The 25,361-nt window shown below is 42.8% G+C and overlaps 1 protein-coding gene across 1 annotated transcript in view; it reads right to left on the reverse strand.

Annotated features, from left to right (window-relative positions):
• The window catches only part of CNBD1 (cyclic nucleotide binding domain containing 1), a 291,253-nt gene that overhangs the window by 101,903 nt on the left and 163,989 nt on the right, over window positions 1-25,361 (reverse strand). The window contains exon 6 of the mRNA XM_045006943.1: window positions 24,160-24,317. Coding sequence (XP_044862878.1) covers window positions 24,160-24,317 — 158 coding nt within the window. The remainder of the gene's footprint in view (window positions 1-24,159; window positions 24,318-25,361) is intronic.

Here is a 25,361-nt window from a genome sequence, read left to right on the forward strand (position 1 = left end):
AAGCTCATGCTGCAAAATGTCTGTTAGTCTATAAGGTGCCACAGGATTCTTTGCTGCATATACATATGGACATATTAAGATTTCCTCATGTTCATGTTCCTGGTTGTTCCCTAATTAGGATTAGGCCCTTTATTTTGATTTACTGCTTTCAATAATCGTGAGGGGGCGAATGAGCTGCTGTATATGAGGAACAGCCAATGTTTTGACCCTGAGAACAGGTTTCCAAATGAATATTTTGGAAAGGACCATACTGTGATGGGTTCGGTCACAGAGATCCCCTTGGGACTGTCACCTGATGTGCTGATGAGCCCATTTTCCCTGCCAGCTTGGGACTTCCAGAACCCTGCCTTTTTAAGCCAGACACGCTAGCCTGCTGCAACACAGACCCAGGGTTTGGTCCATGCCCCCTAAGCTGCAGATTAAACTGAAAACAGTTTAGCAGATTACCTAACTCCAGCACCCAGAGAGCCAGTTCCCAATGGGATCCAGTTTACTCTGTATAAAGCTTATAGAGGGTAAATTCATAAATTATCCACCCTCTATAACACTGATAGAGAGATATGCACAGCTGTTTGCTCCCCCAGGAATTAATAATTTACTCTGGGTTTATTAACAAAAGTGATGTTATTAAGTATAAAAAGTAGGATTTAAGTTGTTTCAAGTAATAACAGACAGAACAAAGTAAGTCACCAAACAAAATAAAACAAGAACATGCAAGTCTAAGCCTAAGATATTAAGAAATATCTCACCCTCAAAGATGTTCCAATAAGCTTCTTTCACAGACTAGACTCCTTCCTAGTCTGGGCCCAATCCTTTCCCCTGGTACAGTCCTTGTTAGTTCCAGCAAAACTCAGGTGGTAAGCAGGGGTTTTCTCATGACTGGCAGCCCTTTTGTCCTGCTCCACCCCCTTTTATAGCTTTGGCACAAGGTGGGAATCTTTTGTCTGTGCTTGTCCCCACCCCTGCCTCATCAATGGAAAAGTACAAAGATTAAGATGGATTGCAGTATCATGTGACACGGTCACATTTCACGTAAGACCCCCTAGTCGTCTCCATTCTTCCTGGGTTGGCCCACATGTACACAGGAAGGTTTGCAAATAAATAAATCATTTACAACCAATTGTCCTAGTCAATGGGAGTCATCAAGATTCTAAACCACCATTAATGGCCCACACATTGCATAATTACAATAGGACCTCAGAGTTATACTTAATATTTCTAGCTTCAGATACAAGAATGATACATGCATACAAATAGGAGGAATATATTCAGTAGGTTATAACCTTTGTTATGATACCTTACAAGAGACCTTTTGCTTAAAACATATTCCAGTTACATCATATTCACACTCATAAGCATATTTCCATAAAACATATAGAGTTCAACGTCACACATACATGATGCAGTCTGCAAAGAAACTTAAGTAGGCTAAAACTTCACAGTAAATAGCTGGAAGGATCTTTTCACTTCATCAGGGAAATGAGCTTTTTTATACGAATAATAAAGGTTAGTCAATCTCATCTCTTTTCATTTTATTTCTCTTGCATGTATGGAAGAGGAATGTTATATAATGCTCCACATCTGAAGTAGTTAACTGACAGTCCTGGTTTCACATCCTGAGTGTGGGTTTGATCCTGCTTCCATTGCCTTCCACAGAGAAGGGTCAAGGCCTATTAGAGCTGGTCAAACATTTTTGAACAAATGTTCCTTCAGAAAATGACCTGTTTCAGGAGCAAAAATTACATAAACATTTTTAATATTTTGAAATTGTGTTTTTGTCTGTTTGCTGAAAACCAAAAAAGTTTCACGTTTTATTTTATGTTGTTTTCACCTTCTGATCTCGTCCTTCACTAGTACCACCATGGAAAGGAGCGGGAGGAGGAGATGTGAAAAAAGTGAAATTTTTTCAACTGATTTTTTTGGTAAAAATAAATCCATGAAAATGTTCAAAATCTGTTCTGTTCAAAAACTTCAAAACGTTAACATTTCAAAAACTTTCAAAAATTGTTATTTATATATTTTTTTTCATTTTTGACCACTCTACTGAATGTCATCCTTCATTGGCATGTTAGGCTTTATAGTCAATATTCCTGAAAAATACTATTCCCCACTGGGAGAAGCTTGCATATCCCACAAACTCCCAAAGGGAATCCTAGGGAAAATGCACTGTTGTCATAAATAAACAGATCAGGGTTAAGGTCTCTTTTACCTGGAAAGGGTTAACAAGCTCAGTAACCTGAGGAACACCTGACCAGAGGACCAATCAAGGGACAGGATAATTTCAAATCTCTGTGGAGGGAAGCCTTTGTCTGTGTTCCTTGTTGGCTCTGTGTGCTCTCTTTGGATCTAAGGCCTTGTCTACACTACAGGACTATTTCGAATCTACTTAATTCGAATTTGTGGATTCGACCTTATGAAGTCGAATTTGTGTATCCATACTAAATACACTAATTCGAACTTCTGAGTCCACATTCACGGGGCCGGCGTCGACTTTCGAAGCGGTGCACTGTGGGAAGCTATCCCACAGTTCCCGCAGTCCCCGCTGCCCATTTGAATTCTGGGATTTCCCCCCAATGCATGCTGGGGGAAAAAATGTGTCGAGGGTGGTTTTGGGTAACTGTCGTCATTGAACCGTCAATCACGCCCTCCCTCCCTCCCTGAAAGCGCCTGCGGGCAATCTGTTCGTGCACTTTTCTGGTCAGTGACAGCGTGGACGCCACAGCACTGCAAGCATGGAGCCCGCTGCGATCCTCGCCGTTTTCTCCTCCTCGCACTTTATCGTCCACCTCTTCCACATTCAGCTGCTGAGAAATTGGGCTACTTTTCAATGGTTCTGCAAGCACTGGGGGACCATAGGGGACGTTTTACCAACATGAACGTCGGATGGCCGGGCAAGGTTCCTGATGCATGTGTTCTCAGGAACTGTGGGCTGCTCAGACGCCTGCTGGAAGGTAGTTTCTTCCCGTACCACGAAATAACTGTTGTGGATGTGCATTTGCCTATAGTGATCCTCGGTGACCCAGCCTGCCCGCTAATGCACTTGCTCATGAAGCCCTATACAGGCGCCTGGGACAGCGACAAGGAACTCTTCAAATACCAGCGAGCAGCGAGCAGCGTGACCTGTGACTGTTCAGTTTCTTTACAGAGAAGCTGAACCTGCCCCTGTTTCTTTACCCAGTTACTGTTGACTCTCCTCTTCGGTTAAATACCCCGTTCTCCCCGTTTCCTCCACTTCCAAGACACGTGTAAAAATAAAATACATGTCACACTGTTACTGAGGAGAGGTTTCTTTATTCATGACTTTTCGTTAAAGGGTCGAAACTGGAACGCAGACTGCGGTGGGTAGGGTGTGCGCTGATGTAAAGACCGCCTCTAAACTTAAGGAATGACAGGCTCCTGCTCCTACAGCGGTCCGCATTGCCGGACTGCTTGTTTCAACGGAGCCTGCCATCCCTCCTTTTTGGGATTCTGTGTGCGGGCGGCTATGTGGCCTTGTGGCGGAGGAGGACGGATACAGATTCCTCTGCTGCGTGACTCAGCGGTCCACAACAAGGACCGCTGTATAAGATCTGTACCCGACCTCCCCCGCTAAAAAGTCACATCCCCACCGCCCACACAGAACCTGGAAACCACCTCCCATACCGACCACGGTGCCTGCTGACTGCACTGTGTGTGTTACCCGCTGCTGATCCGGCCCCCGTGTCTGTACCCTGCGAAAGGTGCCTGTCCTATGCAATTAGCAACGCACTTCCCCACGCACCCCATTCAAACACAGTCTTCAGTGAGGAAACATGACGGAAACAGTACTTAACAGCAAAGTATTTTTATTACTTAAGTACACAGTTATGGGATGGGACTGGGATTGGGACTTGTTTGAGTCCGGAAGGGAAGGATTTATGCAAACGTAGGGTATGAGAGCTTTTGGTTACTTGAGCACTCTGCTGGGGTGCAGTGACAGTATTCACGGCCCAGGGCGGGCATCCTCCTGGTTATTTAGGGTGAGGGGGGTATGTGACTTTGTGGCGGGGGAGGGCGGTTGCAGAGATACTGCCGGGGGCTCTGTCCTGCAGCGGACCTGCAGAACATACACAAGTCGCCGGAGCATGTCCGTTTGCTCCCTCAGTAGTACAAGCATTGCTTGAGTCGCCTGCTTGTGTTCCTCACGCCACCTCTCCTCCCATTCGCTGTGTGAGCACTGGTACAGAGAGACTTTCTCCCTCCACTGCCTCTGCTGGTCCGCCTCGGCTAGGTAGCAGCCCACACATTCATCGAAAATCGTGTCCCTTGTCTTTTTCTTTCGCCGCCTAATCTTCGCCAGCCTCTGCGAGGTGGATGCTGTGGAAGGTCTGGAGACAGTGGAAGCTGTGAGATGGGAAACAGTTAGTTAATTCCTTGCAATGATACTTTTTTGCGAACAATTAACTGAGTCTAAGCTGTCTCTGTGAATTTTTTGTTGAGACCCCTGTGCCTGCTGTTGCACAAATCATTTGCGCGGTGGATTCTGGGTAAATGTCGCCAGTCATTCCTTCCTCCGGGAAAGCAAGGGCAGACAATCATTTCGATCACGTTTTCCATGAAATGCCCTGGCACACGCCACATAGCGTGGCAACAATGGACCCTATTTTGCCTTTTGTGTATGTCACCGTATGTGTACTGTATGCCGCTGATAGAGGCGGACCAGCAGCGCTACACAGCAGCATGCTTATGCTTTTGCATGACAGCAGCGATGGTTACCAGGCATACTGCACCGTCTACCATACCATGAACTGGTAAGAAGACGGTAATAAGATGGTCATGGTTACCTGTCCTTTTGCACTGCGCCATTTGGTGCTGTCATAAGTGCCCCTGGTCGATCAGCCAGGGGCGCAAAAGCAAAATTTGGGAATGACTCCCCAAGTCAATCCCTCCTTTTTGGGTATCTAAAAATAGAATCAGTCCTGCCTAGATTATGTGCAAGTGTACTAGAGAACCACTGTATCATAGAATCAGAGACCACAGCTGCTCTCTGTCCAATCCTGCATAAATTTTGAGCTGAACGCTATTCACAGGGTGTGCTCCTGAAACAACCCCAGCTGTTCATTCCGTTCTTCCCCCAGCCTTCCTGGGTTCCAATACCATTGTCCCCCCACTTGTGTGATGAAGTAATATAGAATGCATGAATAAGACACAGGTAGTCGTTTGTGAGAAATGAGTGGAAGGAAGCCTCCAGCTGCAATGATAGTCCAGAGATGACATTAAGGGGTGTGGAGGAGGGAGCCACTCATCCCTCTGCTAGTCCAGGGGCAATTGAATCTTTTCTTTACAATGAAGGGTGGGGGCTGATGGATCTCAGCCCCCTGTTGCAATGATGAGGACGGTTACCAGCCATACTGCACCATCTACCATGAAAAATTAGCAACAGGCGGCCTTGACCGACCGGTCCCAAGCAAGTTGGTACGGTTGTCATGGTTACCAGCCCTTTTGCACTGCCCCATGTGCCAATAGGCTGATGATGAGGATGGATTTCCATCGTTTTGTACCATCAGCCATCCATAGCGTGGGGGGAGCAAGGATGTTGGTGTTGAGTGCTGCACCATCGCGTCTATCTGCAGCATTCAGTACAGATACGGTGACATGTAAAAGAGTCAACAGAGGATTGTTTTCCCTTTTACTTCTGGGGGTCGGGGGGGTGCGTAAATTGCCGAGCTATGCCCCGTCCCACCGCGGACACTGTGTTTGACCCTAGAAGCATTTGGAGATCAGCCAAGAATGCAAATGCTTTTCGGAGACAGCAGGAACTGTGGGATACCTTGCGTCCTCGTTCCCCCCTCCCTCCATGAGCGTCCATTTGATTCTTTGGCTTTCCGTTACGCTCGTCACGCAGCTGCGTGCTGAGTCTGTGCTATGCCGTCTGTCCGTTTATTTATTAAAAATACTTTGGACCAGGCGTAACGTAACATTTCTTCCGCTACTTAGATGCAGGAGTCTAAGAGCGAGATCACCGTGAGGACAGGCACTGAAGGAGATAGAGAGCGCATGCTGCGTGAAATCTAGCACGAACCACGGACCTATGCAGCCGTGCTCTGGGAGGCAGTGCTCCCTGAATACCGCATGAAAGCCTCGCGCGGAAAAGTGTGCTATCACGGAGCACCCAATAAGGCAGCTCTCCCCAGGAACCTCCTGCTGATGCTTATCGATTAACGGCAGGAGAGCTTCGTGGCGTTCTCCCAGGAGGATTTCTGTTCTATCACCATATATACAGAGACCTCCTTTTCACACACTTCAGATTCCTGTTATATTAAGAATAAAAGTTAACATGGTTAAAGCACTTACCGACTGCTCCTACCCCTGATTCAGGATCCGGGTTCCTGGCCGGGGAGGGTTGGTAGGGGATCTCCGTGAGGGTGATGAATAGATCCTGGCTGTCAGGGAAACCAGCGTTGTAAGCGCTGTCGCCTGCCTCGTCCTCCACAAACCCTTCCTCATCTTCCCCGTCCGTGAACATCGTCGAGGAACTGTCCGTCGACACTGTCCCATCATCAGAGTCCATGGTCACTGGTGGGGCAGTGGTGGCAGGCTCCGTAGCGTCCGTTGGCCGCTTTGATTTTTTGGTAGCCTTGTCTGGGGTCCTTGATTTTCACGCGGCGCTGCGTTGCATGACGGCTGTATCCTCAGTCTGTATCATGGCTTTGGAGACCTTCTCGTAGGTCTTTGCATTCCGTTCGTTGGAGCGCAGCTCCGAAAGCACAGACTCCTCGCCCCACACACCGATCAGATCCAAGAGTTCCCGGTCTGTCTATGCCGGGTCCCTCTTTCTATTCAGAGATTACATGAACTCCTCTGCTGGAGAGCTCTGCATTGCTGCCGGTGCTGCGGAGCTCGCCCCGATGTGCAACCAGAACGTCAGATTCAAACCGCCCAGACAGGAAAATGAATTCAAATTTTCGCGGGTCATTTCCTGTGTGGCTGGGCAGAGAATCCAAGCTCGGGCTGCTGTCCAGAGCGTCAACAGAGTGGTGCAGTGTGGGATAGCTCCCGGAGCTACTAAGTTCGATTTCCATCCACACCTAGCCTAATTCGAACTAGCCATGTCGAATTTAGCGTTACTCCACCTGCCGGGGTGGAGTACCAAATTCGAACTAAAAAGCCCTCTAGTTCGAATTAAATGGCTTCCTGGTGTAGACGGTTGAGCGGTTAGTTCGAATTAACGCTGCTAAATTTGAATTAAAGTCCTAGTGTAGACCAGGCCTAAGAGAGGCCAGTCATGTCTCCAAGTTCTCCTGGAGTAGTTCCTACTATCCAATAGTGAGTATTAATTAGAAAGGCGGATTAGTCTTATAATTTAATTTCTACATTTGCAATTGTGTGTTTGCTGAAGGAAATTCTTTATTTCTGTTTGCTGTTACTTTGCTTTTACTGAGAAAGAAAGGGGGAGGGGGAATGCTCTCCAGGTTTATAGGTTAGACTCTGTGTATTGTTCCATCTTGGATTACAGAGACAAGTTACTTTCTTTTTATTCTTTAATAAATCTTTTCTGTTAAGAACTTGGTTGATCTTTCCTTGGGTGGATTCTCAGGGAAAGGGGAGGAGGGAGGCATCCCTCTGTAGTTGGATCCCGGTATCTCTCCGAGGAAAAGGGAGGGAATGGTTTATTTCTCCTAAGTGTAAGAACTCCATGGATTTGGGGTTCTTGGGACCCCCAAGGATTTCGGGGAAGGACTGTGTCCCAATACACGTCCATTATTGGGTGGTGGCAGCTTTTACCAGATCTAAACTAGAATTTAAGTTTAGAAAAATCCATGCAGGTCCCCATCTTGTGAACCCAACAGCTCCAAGTGGGGGTGAGACCTATGCCAACTGTATTACACTTTGGTCTGCAATATTCTGTTGAAGAATTTCACAGACAAACCAAAACATTTTAGCCAAGTACCTTATGATTCTGATCCTATTCCCATTTCAGGCAAGAGATGAGCTCCACTGGCATCAATGAGAGTAATACTAGCTACAGCATACCATAATTAATTTATTTGGTTGGAGGTCCTCTGGAGCCCTTTGCCTCTTCTTCCTCAGCATAATCACACTAAAACATCTGCTACTGGAGTGACTTCTTAAAAAAAATTACAATGCTTTCCTCAAAATCTAAAGCAGGGCACATCCCTATTGCTCCATGACAGCATTATCTTTCTAAGAAGTAGTAATTATGAGAAGGGAAAACTTGTCATATTTGTTATCAAGTATACCATTTATTATTAAAAATACCATCAAACAGTAATTAAATACAAACCTCAAATAAAATAATCTAACATCTATGGCAAAGGAATTTGATTCAAAGCCCTCAAAGATTTAACAAAATATGTTTGAAGAAAATGAAGCACTCATTACTTATCTCTGAAAACTTAAAGAAAACCACAATTTTTTATTAACAGACACCCACTGCTATTCTTACATATGCATATTTTAAATCCTTGCTTTTAATCCACTAATACATTTTATATATTCTCTACTTTTTATATTTTAAAATAGGGATAAACAAATACAATATACAAGAAGCAGTAATTAAACAAGACATTTACATTTGTAATGAATTTGCTTAATAACAGGAAAAGGACAGATTTCTTCTTTGGATAGTGGACAGGTTTGGGAAATGATCAAACAGATGTAGCACAATGGCCATGAATTCTGCCTCTTGTTTTGATTCTTTTTTTCTAAACTATCAGTAAAAATTATCGAATATTTGTCAGTGACGTTCTCCCCTTTTATTTTTATAATATCTTTATTAAAGGAACATCAGTAAACAGCTTTAATATACACCAATAAATTTCCCCCTTGTTATGACGTTTATAATGGAACTGTAGTAAAAAGATTAAATGTACACCAATAATTTCATTTTTTTAAAATTGTAAACAGCAGTAAATATGCTAAAGGCTCATTTCCAAATTCATTTCCATTGGTATGCTTCGCCATGTAAGTAGGAAAAAAACTGCAAGGATTTTTTCAAGATACTTGGTGATGCATGCCTCATTTTCAAATGGAGTCCTAAGAACATATTTCTGCAAACTCCACCCCAGGCTTCAATAACAGGCATGTTGGTTGCTGAACTGGGGTCCAACGGCCTTCTTTTTCTCCCCACACCAAGCTGGAGTACATAGACTTGGCTCAGGGAATGCCCCTGAAGGAAGAATCCTCCCCTACAGGCTGCTCTATAGCCATTCCCATAACCTTAGCGATGCAGCTGCCCCTATGGTCATCGCACTTCACATCTGCTGGAAGGATTTGGCTGCTGTATCTGTAACCCACACACCTTCTGGGTGTGGTGTTCTGTCCCATCTAGTGGCACTGAGACCATTTAGAAAGAGAGATAAAATGAGTCTGCTCTACAGTCTTAGCTAAGAGTTTGCTCATGCAGTAGAGGCTCATGTACTAAGCTCCATATGCCCCAGGTTCAATCCTGCCTACTGATGAGCAGGGTCTGACAGTGTTACATATCCACATGGTTGCAGATCCACCATCCTCATTCCTACTCCTTTCCTTGTCCAGCTCCACTTAGCTTGCCCAGGCCTCCTTCCCCAGCAGTGCAGGAGTAGACCCCCTCATACCATGGTAGGATACAGGGTTCCTTGCATTCTGCTCCCGAGCATACAGAATTCCACCAGTTTTACTGTCTACAGAGGACCTCCATACCAGCAGGAAAGAGGGCAGAATTTGTTCCCAAGTGTACAATAGCAAACTGATCACTCCTATACCCATTTGGTGGAATCTAAAAACAAACTAAGGTTATGTCTACACTACAGCCTATGTTGGCAACATGTATATCGCTCAGGGGGTGAATATTTCACTCCCCTGAGTGGCATAAGCATCCGTGTGCACAGCGCTATGTCAGCGGGAGTGCTTCTCCCACCGACATAGCTTATGCCAGTTGCAGAGGTATATTTTTTATGTCAACAGAAGAGCTCTCTCCCATCGGCATAGAGCATCTTTGCTAGATGTGCTGCACAGGCCCAGCTGTATTGGTACAGCTGCGTCGCTGCAGCACTGCACGTATAGACATACTTTTAATTTAAAAGAAAAATAATGACAAAGATATTCTATCTCCAAATACAGGCATGAGCAAATTTGTATATTTTTTAACGGTTTAGAATGCACAACAAGTTATAAACTTTTAAAATTATCAGAGCTTATCCAAAGGCAGAACCACTCAATAATTTAATGTTCTAAGATCTGCTCTCCTCCAGTTAATGGATTTGTAGTCAGGTTTCATTGTTGTATTCAATATTGCCTGTGGCTAACAGATTTACAGTGCTTCCTGGAAATTATTTTCCTCCCCTTTCTTCCTAATGTGCCTTTATCTTATAGCATGCACATTTAGGCACCATGTAGCTGGAGAATCTGTCCATCATTTAATTAATGTGCATAATAGAGCACAAAATACCACAAACCGAAATTGGAGAATTCTTTAACATAAGTGTTATTGTATCCCACATTCTCAAACACTGAGAAGAGCTGGAATCACTTCTTCAGACTACTAGAAGCAGTGCTGCCACCATGTATAGAAATTATATATACATACACACATACAGACATGGAGTATATACATACACATACACACAGTATATACATACACATGTACACACACTCCTCCTTCCAAATCACTGTAGGTGAGGTGTACCCCCTACCTTTACATAAACCCTGAGAAACCAATCTGCCCATCCCAGAGGCTGACTGTCGAGCTATATTTCTGACCCTCCATAGCTGCTATGTCAGACTTCAGGCTAGAATACCTGTTCAGAGTGCCTCCAAGCCACCTATGTGGGCTCCTTAGCTACTGAATGCATCTGTGGCTCACTTCCAATGGCTCCATCCATTGCAGCCACATCAGAGATGGTACTAATTGTCCCTCCATAGTATGTGGAACAAAGCAGACAAAGGGACCCATTCATAGCAACTCCATCCAGAACCTATGCAGAGAGCCATACTGGAGGTTTGATTGTGCTGTCTTGTGTGAATCTTTTAAGTTAGGATGAATGTGCCCCCTATGATATGGAAACAGTTTTCCAGTTACTCAGCAGGTGCAAACATGATATTTGGCCCAATGCCATAACGCAGATGGGGCTTCAATTTTCTGTTTATCTTGGCTGATGTATTAAAATTATGTCCTCAATGGCTCCTCAGTCACTTTAATTTTATTCAAGTTGATGATAAGCCTATAATGTGTTGCTGAAATTAGAAATCTATCCATGATATATATGTGAGTTACTAGTGCTGAGTGTGCAGATATCAGAAAGAAGAAATTAATGGCAGGATTCCGCAATAATTTTGCTTGAAGCTTACAACCTGCTTAGATTGAAGATCTTAAAAGATATATCCATTTTAACAGAGACATATGGAAGTTCAGACTTTGTGGCATCATTTTCTAACATTACAGGAAAGAACAGGCCAAAGGTCTGTCCTTACTTGGCACTATCAGAAATGTTGAATATTAAAAATGTAAAACTCTAGCTGTTCAATAACTGGCTTCCCCTTGTGACTTCAGGAGTGTGAAATTTACTTTGTTGCCTGTAAAAATCGGTACCCGGATTTTAAAAACTCACAACTGGAAATGAACTTTAATAACAATGTCAGTTTCAAACAGAAAATTTCAAGTATTAGCTAAGTATGGTTCAAGCATTTTATACCAAAATACTGATGCAAAATGTCAGTGAGATAAGATCAATTTACATATTTCTAACCATTTGATGCATGTTGCATTTGAATATGAAGCAGTGTTTTTGACACTATTTAAAAATTGTGCCATATGGGCAATAACAAAAACCTGTGGTTTAAACAGACAGAATCCCAAGAACAATCAGCATTTCATTATCAGCTTGCATTTTTGCAGATAAAATAGCAAAATGTGGAGCTTTCTTATTTATGAATGATATTTCTATATAAATAGGGCCTATTATTAATCACGGCACTTGTTCAAAACTGTTCATAAGACAAAAGCAACTGAAAGTGATTATGGCTTATAATATACAGGCTGTTGTGTAGTCAGAGTGACTTCCATATGGTATATTTTATTATTTTTATTCTTCATAAACCTATTCACATTTCAGTTGCTTTTCCATAGTGGTTTTCTAATCACATTTTCATTATTGGTGGTGTTTTTGTTCAAAGATGGGTTTGCTTTTTCCCAGTTCATCGTCTTTTCCTACTGAAGCAAGGACCCAATCCACTGAGATTTTGAGTGCCCTCAACTACCAGCAATGTGGGAACATAACTGGATCTAGACTGTTCTCAGTGGTAGAAGATGACAGAACAAGGAGTAATGGTCTCAAGTTGCAGAGGGGGAGGTTTAGGTTGGACATTAGGAAAAACTTTTTCACTAGTAGGGTGGTGAAGCACTGGAATGGGTTACCTAGGGAGGTAGTGGAATCTCCTTCCTTACAGGTTTTTAAGGTCAGGCTTGACAAAGCCCTGGCTGGGATGATTTAGTTGGGTTTGGTCCTGTTTGAGCAGGGGGTTGGACTAGATGACCTCCTGAGGTCCCTTCCAACCCTGAGATTCTATGATTCTGTAACTCCCATTTGATATGTAAAGTCAATAGGGACTGAGGCATTCAGCAGCCCACAGGATCAGATCTTAAACTTTCAGCGAAGTAATAATGCCAAGTTGGTGATTTCACACTCATTTTTATGACAGATTTTGACACACAAACTCCCATTTCTCTGCAGGATCAGGAGGCTGGGAGGGAAAGAGTTCTTATTCAGACATGAATGTCTTAAATAATCGCTAAAGGAACACTGAAAATGACAAGGCAAAGAAATTTTTTTGTATAAATGTTCTCTTCTTTCAAGTGTATTTCTGCATAAAGTCTTTATTAGCATTTCTATTATAAACATCTATTTTCAGGAGGTCATAACTTGGCTGGAAGTATTTGCTTCAGGCTGAAATTCACGATATTCCCAATGTAGGGACTTTCCCCCCCATTTAATATTAAAAGCACCAGAAACAAACATTCTGCTCTTTTTAAGCTATAAGGAGGACTGTGAAGAAACAGAAATTCATCAGTTTTGGACTCCATATTCTAGTTCTGTTGCTTTTCTTAAACTTAGAATTTGCATGCCCTCAGTTAATAGGGACTGCTATAACTATAGAGAGTAAAACTATGCAAAACCTTGAATAATAAAACCAAATATCTTTTTTTTAAAATTCGTAATGAATCTAAAACTCAGCCCAGGCTTCACTGAAAGTTTCACCATGCAAACCTGGGCCAGGTTTAGCATGCAAAGCCTTCCTCACCATCCGTGCTGCAGAGGGATTTATGTTTCTTTATTGTAAATAGGAAACATGAAATTCATAAGACAGGAGGGATGATCTTGTGGTTAAGGCACTAGACTGCACCTCACAAGATCAAGGTTCAATTCCAGGCTCTGCTATTGAGTTTCTGGGCAAATTTGGGCAAATCATGCATTCTTTCTCTGCCTCAGTTCTCAGAATTGGATATAACAATAAATCCTTCTTTCCATCTTTTGTCTGTCTCATCTATATAGACTGTAAGTTGATCAGGGTAGGGGCTGCCTCACCCTGTGTTTGTACAGCACCTAGCACAATATGACCCCAAACTAATTTGTGGTCTCGGGTACTATTCTAATATAAATAAATTAACAATGAATTCACTGGCTTGGCCCAGTTTTGCTTTTGAGCAAAACTCAAGAAATTTCTTTTGCATCATTTTGAATATCTGCAGGATATTTCGTTCCTCTCACAGATCCAACACCCTTTAGAAATGCATAGAACATAAGAACAGCCGTACCGGGTCAGACCAAAGGTCCATCTAGCCCAGTATCTGTCTACCAACAGTGGCCAATGCCAGGTGCCTCAGAGGGAGTGAACCTAACAGGCAATGATCAAGTGATCTCTCTCCTGCCATCCATCTCCACCCTCTGACAAACAGAGGCTAGGGACACCATTCCTTACCCATCCTGGCTAATAGCCATTTATGGACTTAACCACCATGAATTTATCCAGTTCTCTTTTAAACGCTGTTATAGTCCTAGCCTTCACAACCTCCTCAAGTAAGGAGTTCCACAAGTTGACTGTGCGCTGCGTGAAGAAGAACTTCCTTTTATTTGTTTTAAACCTGCTGCCTATTAATTTCATTTGGTGACCCAAGTTCTTGTATTATGGGAATAAGTAAATAACTTTTCCTTATCCACTTTCTCCACGCCACTCATGATTTTATATACCTCTATCATATCCCCCCTTAGTCTCCTCTTTTCCAAGCTGAAGAGTCCTAGCCTCTTTAATCTTTCCTCATATGGGACCCTCTCCAAACCCCTAATCATTTTAGTTGTCCTTTTCTGAACCTTTTCTAGTGCCAGTATATCTTTTTTGAGGTGAGGAGACCACATCTGTACACAGTATTTGAGATGTGGGCATACCATGGATTTATATAAAGGCAATAATATATTCTCTGTCTTATTCTCTATCCCCTTTTTAATGATTCCTAACATCCTGTTTGCTTTTTGACTGCCTCCGCACACTGCGTGGACATCTTCAGAGAACTGTCCACGATGACACCAAGATCTTTTTCCTGATTAGCTGTAGCTAAATTAGCCCCCATCATATTGTATGTATAGTTGGGGTTATTTTTTCCAATGTGCATTACTTTACATTTATCCACATTAGAGGATAAAGGAATTAACATTTCTAAATATACTGGGTATTAAAGATACTCTACCTGAAACCTTCTATATGAAGGATGCCTCTGTGACACTAGCAGACCGGGCACCAGCTCATGCCAAGGTTCCCATGTCTCAAATGGACACTAACAGGTACACAGCTGGAATCTGTCTGGCTTACTTTAGGGTTAATATTGATAAAATAGATATTAGAATTATAAGAAAGTGGTTAGTGTTTAGACGCTATTGAATGCTTCTGAGTTACTGCATGAATTAATCTTACTTATCTGTTGTCATAGGTCTTCTCCCCCACTTGGAGCTGTTGGGTTCCAAGATAGGGACCTGCATGGACTCCTCTAAACTAAAATTCTAGTTTAGATCTGGTTCTCGCTGCCACCAGTCAGTTTTCTAAGTGTCTGACACACGGCCTGTTCCCCCAAAAACTTCCCCTGGGAACACAGATTCAATCTCCCTAAATGTCAACACAAAGGGAAGCAGCCCACTTCCCCCCTCCCTCTTTCTCCTAGCCTACTCCAGAGAGATACACACCGATTCAACTCCGTGAATCAAACCCAGGAGGAACTCACTCTTCCCCCCTCCCCTTCCCCTGAATTTCCACAAGAGAAGGAATTAACCAAGTCCAAAGAAAAGGAAAGAATTTATTAAAAGAACAAAAAGAAAGTACACTATCTCTGTAATACCAGGAGGGAACAATACACAGAGTCTAACCTATAAACCTGGAGAGAATTCCCCCTCCCCCTTTCTTTCTCAGTAAAAGCAAAGTGGCAACAACAGAAATAAAGATATTCCTTGAGCAAAACACACAACTGCAAATGTAGAAATAAACTTATAATACTAGTACGCCTTTCTAATACTCACTAGACTGAATAGATTAAAAGTACTGTAGAAACCTGGGAGGACTTGATTAAGATGTCTGGACTCTCTTAGATCCCAAAGAGAACTCAACTCAAAAAACAAAGAACACAGGAAAAAAAAACTTCCCTCCACAGAGATTTGAAATTATCTTGTCCCTGATTGGTCCTCTGGTCAGGTGTTCCTCAGGTACTGCTTGTTAACCCTTTACAGGTAAAAGAGACCTTAACCCTTAACTAACTGTTTATAACATCTGTGTCCCATATTACAGTGTAATATTTAAGCAGTTGTATTGTGACTGTATGAAAGGCCATACAGGAGAGGGACATTAATTAGCATGAAGAGAAACTCTTCTACAGAAATCATTACACCCCTTCCCAAAGAGAAGCCCCATTGATACAGGCTGTGGGTGGATATTACAACTGGGAACTCCCTACATCTGGGCTGAGAAATGGTCAGCAAAAAAATGAAGGACTCTTGTTGTTGTTCTGCTCTCCTCCCCATGAAGATGAGTCATGCAGGTGGACTCCCATCAGCTGAGTTTGCAGCTCAGAGCACATGGTAGGATGGGAATAAAAAATCCAAACAAAAGGAACTAGGAATCGCTATGCTTCTTGGCCTCTGGGTGGGGTGGGTTGGGGTGGGGGTGATGGAATGCAAACCTGTATTCACACCCTGCACACTATTATAATAATCTTTATACAATGCAAGCCTTGCAAAGTATCATTTGAAAACCTGTACATTAATAATATCATGGAAAAATGCAGGTAGCAACATTATGAATAAAGTTATGAACCTAAGCTGAAAGCCCTGGCTGGGATGATTTAGTTGGGGATTGGTCCTGCTTTAAGCAGGGGATTGGACTAGATGACCTCCTGAGATCCCTTCCAACCCTGATATTCTATGATTCTATGATTCATGACTGGAGTGGGTTTCCCATATAAGTCTGGGGAATGGCTAAACCAGTTTCTCAAAGACAAAGGGCAAGCTGATGCCCCAGCCAGGTATCAATAAAGCTGATGGTCCATCACCTATCAAGTGGCCATTCTTAGCAAGAAAGGGGGGCAGGGACAAAGAGATCTGTGTCTTAGCAAACAGCATGAGGTCTCCTTCCTTCACCAAACCCTGTCTCAGTTCTCAACTGAAAATGCTTTTTTCAAAGAGGGTCTAAAGCTATAAAAAGTAGTGGCAAACACCCCAAGACTTCCTCCCCCCTCTCTCGCCCATCTCATTCTTTGCACCTGAGAAGACAAAGGAAACAGCCATTGGACTCTGGGGGAGGGAGTCCTGACCTGAGAGTTTGGTCAGGAGACCATCCCCCTCTCTGAAAGTTGGGCCACACATGTTTCATGTACTTCTCCATTGGAGCTGGGAGGTGTAAACTCCAGCTCGAGGAGATGTACCTGTGGTACCTCTGATTTAGTTAAAAATAGAAGTGTAGTCACAATGGTGCAAGGAGCCCCAGTACAATCTCATCTGAGACCATAGGTAAGTACATGAGGTGGCTATCCCCTCCCACCACTCATGGCACCACAGTTATACTTCTATTTTTAGTATGTTAACTCAATCGCAACTAGAGTGGATATATCTCTTTGAGCTAGAATTCACACCTTCCAGCTCCAGTGTAGTCATACCCTAAGTTTGGACACCCAAAATTCAGTATAATCAAAACTAGAGTCTACTTTGGACCAGAACCTATGTGTGTCTCCATTTCCCAATCTGTAAAATGGAGGGAATACATACCGCACAGGAATGTTGTGAGACTAATTTCATTAAAACATGAAAAGGTATCACGTTCCTATGGTGCAGGGCCAGCTCTAGCCACCAGCATTCCAAGCACTTTTCAAGGGGTAGCACTCCGGCCCTTTGGGGGCGGCACTCAGGTTTTTGTTGTGTTGGGCTTTTTCCCCATCAACAGCAGCACTCCGTTTTTTGTTATTGCCTTTGCTTCGGCGGCGGCACTCTGCCCCCCCCCCTTTTTTTCTTTTTTGCTTGGGGCAGCAAGAAACCTGAAGCCAGACCTGCTATGGTGAAAGGTGCTATAGAGGCAAAAATTATCATCAAATGTTTTAATATCTTTTTGTTAAACATTAGGGCCATGTTTTTGTAGCATCAGCTGGTATGCATTCAAAGTTGGGAAAGAATATCTCCTCTGTGCTTTAATATACTGCATAACAAACTGTAGCTGGATGCTTAAGTTACAGCTAAGAAAAACAACCTTCCATGACAGCCATCTCCAACATTTTTGAAGCTGACTGACAAAGAGAAATTCAGTTAGTACCTTGAAAAGCACAGACAGGCATTAAGTGTATATCAGAAGGTTTCCAAGAGGAGATAAGCTTCTTTATAACTTTCATAAATGTATGATGTCCTGCTTTAAAAGGATGCATCTTGCAAGGATAAATCTCACAGTGACAGGTTTACAGTGGCTCCAGTGGCTTCATGGAGCTGGGCCCATACTCAGAAGGGCTTGTTCTGCTTGCACTGTGCCCCGAGACCCTGCTGGCTCCCCCTGCCCACCACTTGCTCCTCTCGACCTGCGTGCCAGATGGCCGAAGGCTCCTCTCTTCCCCCTGCCCCCACCCCACTGCTTCTCTCAGCCCCCTGGCCAGACCCCAGTGCACCTCTGAGGAGTCTCTGCTTTCCACCACCTGTGGGGACCCACCTGTCTCCCCGAAGCTGAGCTGCCTGGCACTGGTGCAGAAGCCTGGCCAGTCTCAGCCAGGTGTGTGTGTGGCGGGAGAAGACAGTGTGGAGGGCTTGACTGGGCCCCTCCAGGCAAGTGCGTCTTGAGGGATCCTGGCCGGGGCAGGTCCTGGCCTGGCTGATCGCGCCACTCCCGAGGGGATGGAGTGATTCCCAGCCCTGGGACCAGACCTGGCTGCATTGCCAGCTCATCCCGGCAGACACAGTCGCCTCCCAGCACGGCCGGTAAGCAAGGCTGGAGGCAGGGGTTAGGGGAGTAGGTCTGTGGGCAGTATGGGGGGGTGCTGGGCTGTGAAGGGGCAGGGAGGATGTGTGTGTGTTGGGGCACTAGGGAGTGGGGGTTCTGTGTGTGGGGGGGTGCTGGGCAGTTGTGGTGGGGCTGTGGGCAGGGGTGGTGTTGTGCAGGGTGCTGTGCATTTGTGGGTGGGTTGGGGGGAGTGCTAGGATAGGGGGGCCTCTGGCCATAGGGAGTCGGGGGGTGTTGGGCTGTGGGGGGGAGACTGTGTGGTGTGGCATGGGCCTACCCCTGAGGGGAAGGGGCATGCTGGCAGTACAGGGCTGGGCAGGCCACTGTGCATCTGGCAACTGCTGGTTTGTAAATAGTGCCCTCGCATTGGGCAGAGTGAGGCCGCCCCTGCCATGCAATGCCCCATTGCCTCTGGCTGGCTCCTCAGTCCAGGGACTGACCTCCCCACGCCATGCTCCATTGCCTCTATGGGGACCCACAGAGATGTTTGGCGCCAGGCCCACAAAAAGTTAATCCGGCCCTGAATCTGTAGCAAGGAAAGCACATACTAGATAAAGTCCATTGCACTACACATTGGAACTAGTACTCTAAAATTAGTTCAGCAAAGTAGTTACCAGAAGCAATGGCTTTATTTAATAGAGGCCTGACAACCAAACCATTTTTATACATAAATATGTTGGTTTTGTGAGCCATAAATCTGGGAGTCTAGCTTATGAATAAGGGAACGTTAGAACAAATGGTCTCTCTCCTGTTGTTCATAAACTCCTGACAGCAACAGTTCCCTTACTCAGAAGTCAAATGGCCATACTAATGAGTAGGGTGCTAAATATTTCTTTCTTCTTAATAAGTTACTCTGAGAGAAAATACACTGAAATGGAAAGACCTGTGACAAAACAGACTGAGAATAAACACACCTATCATAATCAGTGGGAAGCTATCACATTCTCCATGGTTCACGTCACACTTGTTTCAGATTTATATTGGGACATTATATAAGTTTCTGATCCACTTGACAATAGCCAAATGAAGTTTCTTGTTAGTAAACAGTGACAATCCTGAGGGTCCATGCATAAAATGCACTGCCAAAAGGATAAGCAATTATTCTTATTTAAATAATTAACAAAGTACAATTGTTGGATTGGGTGAGTGGCATGATACATGATACCTACAGTGACACAAAGGCCAGGACTGTCACCAAACACATTAAAGGGGTCTTTTCCTAATATTCTGAGTAAACAGTTGGCACACCTGTGGCAATCTGTCAGAAAGATTCAATTTAGAGTGGACAGAATAAGGGAGAATTGATCTTGCCTCCCTTCCATTCTGCTCAAGGTCAATTATTTTATTCTAGTGGGATGGCATAAGGAATTCGGAATGGCCCCTTTTTGCAAGGCATCAGCTCTAGATCCTGAAGGCATTTGTAATTCATTCATTGTTTGTTTTGATGAGACAAGCGATATGAGAGACAATATACTTAAAATGCTTGAAAGGTAAACCTAACCGCCTCAATCCCAGCAGGCTGATGTAAACTTCTTGTAAGCGATTGTAAGTGACAAGACCATCCACAAAAAATCAAATAATTTCCCCAAACCTCTAAGTGCCGATCTGAATGATTCAACCTATATAGCAAGAAGGACAGGAGATTCCAATTTTCTCACAAATAATTTTCACATTATTCCCACAACACTGACAGTATAACTGCAGTATGATTAACTCAGTTTACCTTCCGTGGTCATGCATACAATTATAGCAATACCAAATGCTGCTGTATTAAAAGATCTATCACTTTTTTCTTAAACAAACCTCTAGATTTGAAAATTTAAATATCTCATTGCAGTAACTCACATACAAGCATTCTGAACAACTGGTAGGCAATCTTGTCAACTGGTCACTTGGGAAGAACATTTTATAAGACAAATTTGTCCTAAACCAGTTAGCTCCTTTTTGTGAAATAGGTAGAAAAGAGAGGTTAAACTTTCACATGTAATTGCATGGTTTATATAATTTGGAGTAACAAATAATTCATTACAAAGGGAATTGTGCAGAAATGTAGGGTAAAAATTTCAAAAGCCCCTAAATCTCTTTGAAAATCAATGGGATTTAGACATATAAGTTCTTAAAGCACTTTTTAAAATGTTCTCCTCAGTGTATAATGTGGAAGATTAAACAATTTTATTACTTTGAGAAACAAATAGAAAAACATCTTATCTCAAAATTATATTTTAATGAAAAAGCAAGACTATGCCATAAGACACACAAAAGAGATACGTTTACCTGTTACAACTTGTAATCAAAATGAATTGCTTGAATTGTCAGCTGTCTCAAAAAAATCTTCAATACAAATTCTTCAAATGGAGCACCTACCAACACACTGTGCATGTATAGCTGGGACCTCAATCATGCTGAGCACCCTCAGCTTTCATTGACTTAAACTGGTATGTCAGTGTTCAATACCTCTGAAAATGAAGCCCTTAGCTCCTAATGACCACCTAATAATCACTTCCCTATTAAGGGAAGTGATTATTCCCCTCTATTCGGCACTCGTGAGGCCACACCTACAGTATTACGTCCAGTTTTGGTCCCCACACTACAAAAAGGATGTGGACAAATTGGAGTGTCCAGTGGAGGGCAATGAAAATGATTAGGGGGCTGTGGCACATGACTTCTGAGGAGAGGCTGAGGGAACTGGGGTTATTTAGTCTGCAGAAGAGAAGAGTGAGGGGGGATTTGATAGCAGCCTTCAACTACCTGAAGGGGGGCTCCAAAGAGGATGGAGCTCGGCTGTTCTCAGTGGTGACAGATGACAGAAGAAGCAGCAATGGTCTCAAGTTGCAGTGGGGGAGGTCTAGGTTGGATATTAGGAAATATTATTTCATGAGGAGGGTGCTGAAGCACTGGAATGGGTTACCTAGGGAAGTGGTGGAATGTCCATCCTTAGAGGTTTTTAAGGCCCAGCTTGACAAAGCCCTGGGTGGGATGATTTAGTTGGTGTTGGTCCTGCTCTGAGCAGGGGATTGGACTAGATGACCTCCTGAGATCTCTTCCAACCCTAATATTCTATGATTCTATGACATGGCCACTTTGAGAGAGCACAGAACCATCTGAACTGAGTTGTGAATATCACCTGATGTGTAGAATAAGATGTGTTCAAACATCAAAAATTCTGCCACTCACGTAAGTATTCATTGTCCAGCTATACTGAAAGAAGGACAGGAGACATTTGATGTGGTATTAATCAGGCCGCAACTTTTTTATTAGATGTAATAATAAACTGTACTAGCAGTGCAGATAACTCCATCTTAATTCCATAATTAAATGTAGGGCTTCCACCAGCTCCCCTTCCTTTTCCATCCAGGTCCCCCTAGCCAATGTATTGCTGAGACATTCCCATCTACCCCCCCCCATGGGAGGGTGAAAGTGGCCTATAAAAAACAGGGGTTGGTTCCCTACTGTACCTATCATAGGAGTCCCTAACCCCACCCTGTTTCATTCCTTTAATGAACACCTCTTGTTAAGTCCTTTTCCAAGCCATTTATCTGGTCACTGTATACCTTCCCTATTGAGTACCTTCACCGGACAGCTGCCTCACACTTATGTAATGAGTTGCAACATACACCCTACCTTGCTGCGCATGAAAGTCCTTCCTGAACCCATTGTGGGGAAGGCAAAAAAAACCCAACTCCATCTAGGCCAATCAGGTGCTGAGGGAAAAATTCTTTCCCAGCCCCTCCTAAAAAGAGGCAGCAAGCACAGTGCCCACAGCAGGACTTGACCAAGCCTGGTATTTTAACAACTAAAGGGGAGGGAAGGTGGGTGATGCCTCAGCCTGCTCCATGTAAAAGGGGGCTTCATGCAAAGGGCAGTCCCTTTTAAATGCTTCCATCCTTCCAAGGGATGAGTCAGCATCACCACACTGGCCCCTTATCACGTTTTGCAGCAGTTTTCCTCTTCTTCGCCCCACCCCCAGCCATAAAGCACTGTTTCCTTCATTTGGCCAGCCAGCCAAATTCTCCTCCCCTCCCCACTTAAAGGTGCGATGCACTCAATTTATTTAACACAAACTAAATTGGATTATTATAAAGGTGAGCAGCAGACAGCTTGCCTAATATTTTCCATGATAAAAGATTCTATTCACTAAATGAGGCAAGCTTCCTATGGAAAAAATATTGTGTGATCATGTAATTAAAGATTGTATCAGAATGATTATGAACAACAGAGCAGAATTAAGGTTTGCACAGGTAAACTAAACTCTGGCATTTTATAACTTCAGGGGTTTGACTTTCAAACCTAAAAAAAATATTATCTGGTATTTTTTGTAAATAATAGATAGTATATTGGAGCCCTCGTCAAAAATACTCTGACATTGCAGCTAGCAATACATGATGGCATTGTTATACTAAGGAACTCTCCTGCCTGGGAATGTCCTAAGTTTAAATAGTTTGAGAGAAATTTCATCATCTGGAATAACACAACTGTAGTCTTAGATCTACCACTGAACCCTAATCGCTTTATTCTGGGAGATTTGTCTATTCACCATGACATTATAACCAACAAAGTAAAATAAATGAGTTTTGTGTGCTTTGCTGATGGCAAAGAAATGAATATTTATTAAACAGAAATAATCAGTCAGCGATTGGGAATTAGTGACCTATCTTCAATAGAAAAATATCTTTCAAAATATTGGATAATATTGGTACTCTCAGTAACTTCTGAATTAATTCCAGAACTGTTTATAAGGGTGTATTTGCTAGCGCATGTATGTGTACCATCCTATGTACAGTGCAATCTTGTTTATCCAATGAGCTAAGGGGACAGCCTATCCCTTTGGGTACTCAACATTTGGACAACCAGGGGTTTACTGCTCCACCGACTTTGAAATCTATGCTTCAGGAGCCAACAGAGTACTGTCTGGCTTCCTCAAGGCCAGCCAGCTAAGAAACAAACAGTAAGTCTATGGGTTTAAATGGAGGTGTGTGTGTTTTGTTTTATTTTTGTAGGGCAAGAGGTTTTTGTTGTGTTTGGGGCTTTTTTACACACAGGGAAAATTTGCTGTGCTGAAACCCTTAGGCGTTCATGAGGTTCAAGGAACACACCTTTCTTTAGAGAGTCTTGATGCACTGAAACTTATAAGAGACTAAGATTTTCTGCGAATAAACATTATCCAGCCAGCTTCCCTGGGTTCAACAGGCTCAGTAGAGTACAGTAGTCAAAGAGCCCCTGTCCTACTGTTTTCTGCTGGATTTATCTGCTTTGGGAAAGCTGACCAGCAGTCTTTACAGATCTGAAGCTTACTTGTCTGAAAGCACCCTGTTATTTGAAACAGATAAGGGACATGAACCTGATTCAGATAAATTCAGGTAAATGAGAATTTATATATGTGATGTCTATGTAAGTAAGGCTGTGCTGAACTCTCTCTTTGTATGTGTATATCTACATATATAATTATAGTGTTACACAATATTCACTTATATAAAATGCATGGCACTTTATAGACAATTAAAAAGACCACTCCCAGCCCCAAAGAAAAGAGCTTAAGGTAAGTTGAGCAGAGTGCATCAAAGGATAACAAAGGGGAGGAGCTATTTTATGTACCTGTAGAACTGACAAAATTCCTTCTTGTATCAATATAAACATCCTAACTAGGTTTCTCTATACTGTTAATTACTTCAATAGAGTATCTCTATCATAGCTTACCATTGTTCGGCCTGAAAAACCAAACATAGTAGCTTGACTAGTAGTTGACATTGCTACACATGATGAATCAAAGTCTTCTCCAAGCATTCTTTTGTAACACCTTGCTTGAGGTCTAGCAGAGCCTTTCAATATGGCATAGAAACCTTGATTTCCAACAACTGAAATTAAAAACAAAACAAGACTTTCATTTCTCAGTCTATTATAGATTGTTTAACACATGTACTGGGCTCCCTTCATTTTAACATGATCTTTGTGTTGTTTGCAATAATAATAAAGTTCCTAGCCATCACTTACAAAAACATACAAAGAAAAATAATTCAAACTTAGAAAAATATCTGCAGTATGAATATCCATAACCCGTGTGTGGTTTGCAAAAGAACTAATATTCTCTCATTTAAAAAACAAACCAAATAAAAAAAAATCAAACAACAAGAAATGAAGTGCATAGAGGGGTCTATGAGAAAAAGTCAAGAAACCTACACAATAGAGTATTGTGCCACTGCTATTTTACAGCTATCTAAGAATAACTGGTCCATCTGTTTTTGACAGATATTCACAGCATCCTAGACAGTAGGACATTCTAATCAAGCAATAGAGCTACTTCTTATTTAAGGACTGACATTCTTATTTAAGTCAGGTAGCAGCTCTGCATCATAATGCTGAGAGTCATTGCACAGATATATAATTTTAATCCTGATTATGTTTAAATGCTTGTTTTTATTGAGGTTATAAACTAAGTGTTTCATTGCACTGACAAGCAGTCTCCCTTAATGCAATCTAAGAGCAAAAACTTTGGGGATCAAATATTTAGAATATTTAACACTTGATTTAATATTTTTGTGTAAAAAGTATTTTAAATGTAATTTATTATAATTTTTAAATTTAGGAAATGCACCTATCAGACTTCCGTAACTCCAGGTACAAATGATACTTTAAACAACTAAACAATCTCAATTTAGTCCAAGGTAAGTTAAAGGACTCCAGTTGAGTCAAAGCATAAAGCTAAGGTAGGCACCCAGTTCTCACATTTGAGGATTTCTATCAGCAGCTGGATATCTAAATACTTATTTGAAATGCCTGTGTGCCAGTTTGAAGGACTAAATGAAGATGCTCATAGATGTTATGGAGTACACAAAAAGCTGCAATGACTTTAGGGTTTCACAGGCATTTAGGTTGTGCCATTTCACTTCTAGGCTTCTCCA

The sequence above is a fragment of the Mauremys mutica genome, chromosome 2 (genome assembly GCF_020497125.1).
Source record: "Mauremys mutica isolate MM-2020 ecotype Southern chromosome 2, ASM2049712v1, whole genome shotgun sequence".
NCBI classification, from domain to species: Eukaryota; Metazoa; Chordata; order Testudines; family Geoemydidae; genus Mauremys; species Mauremys mutica.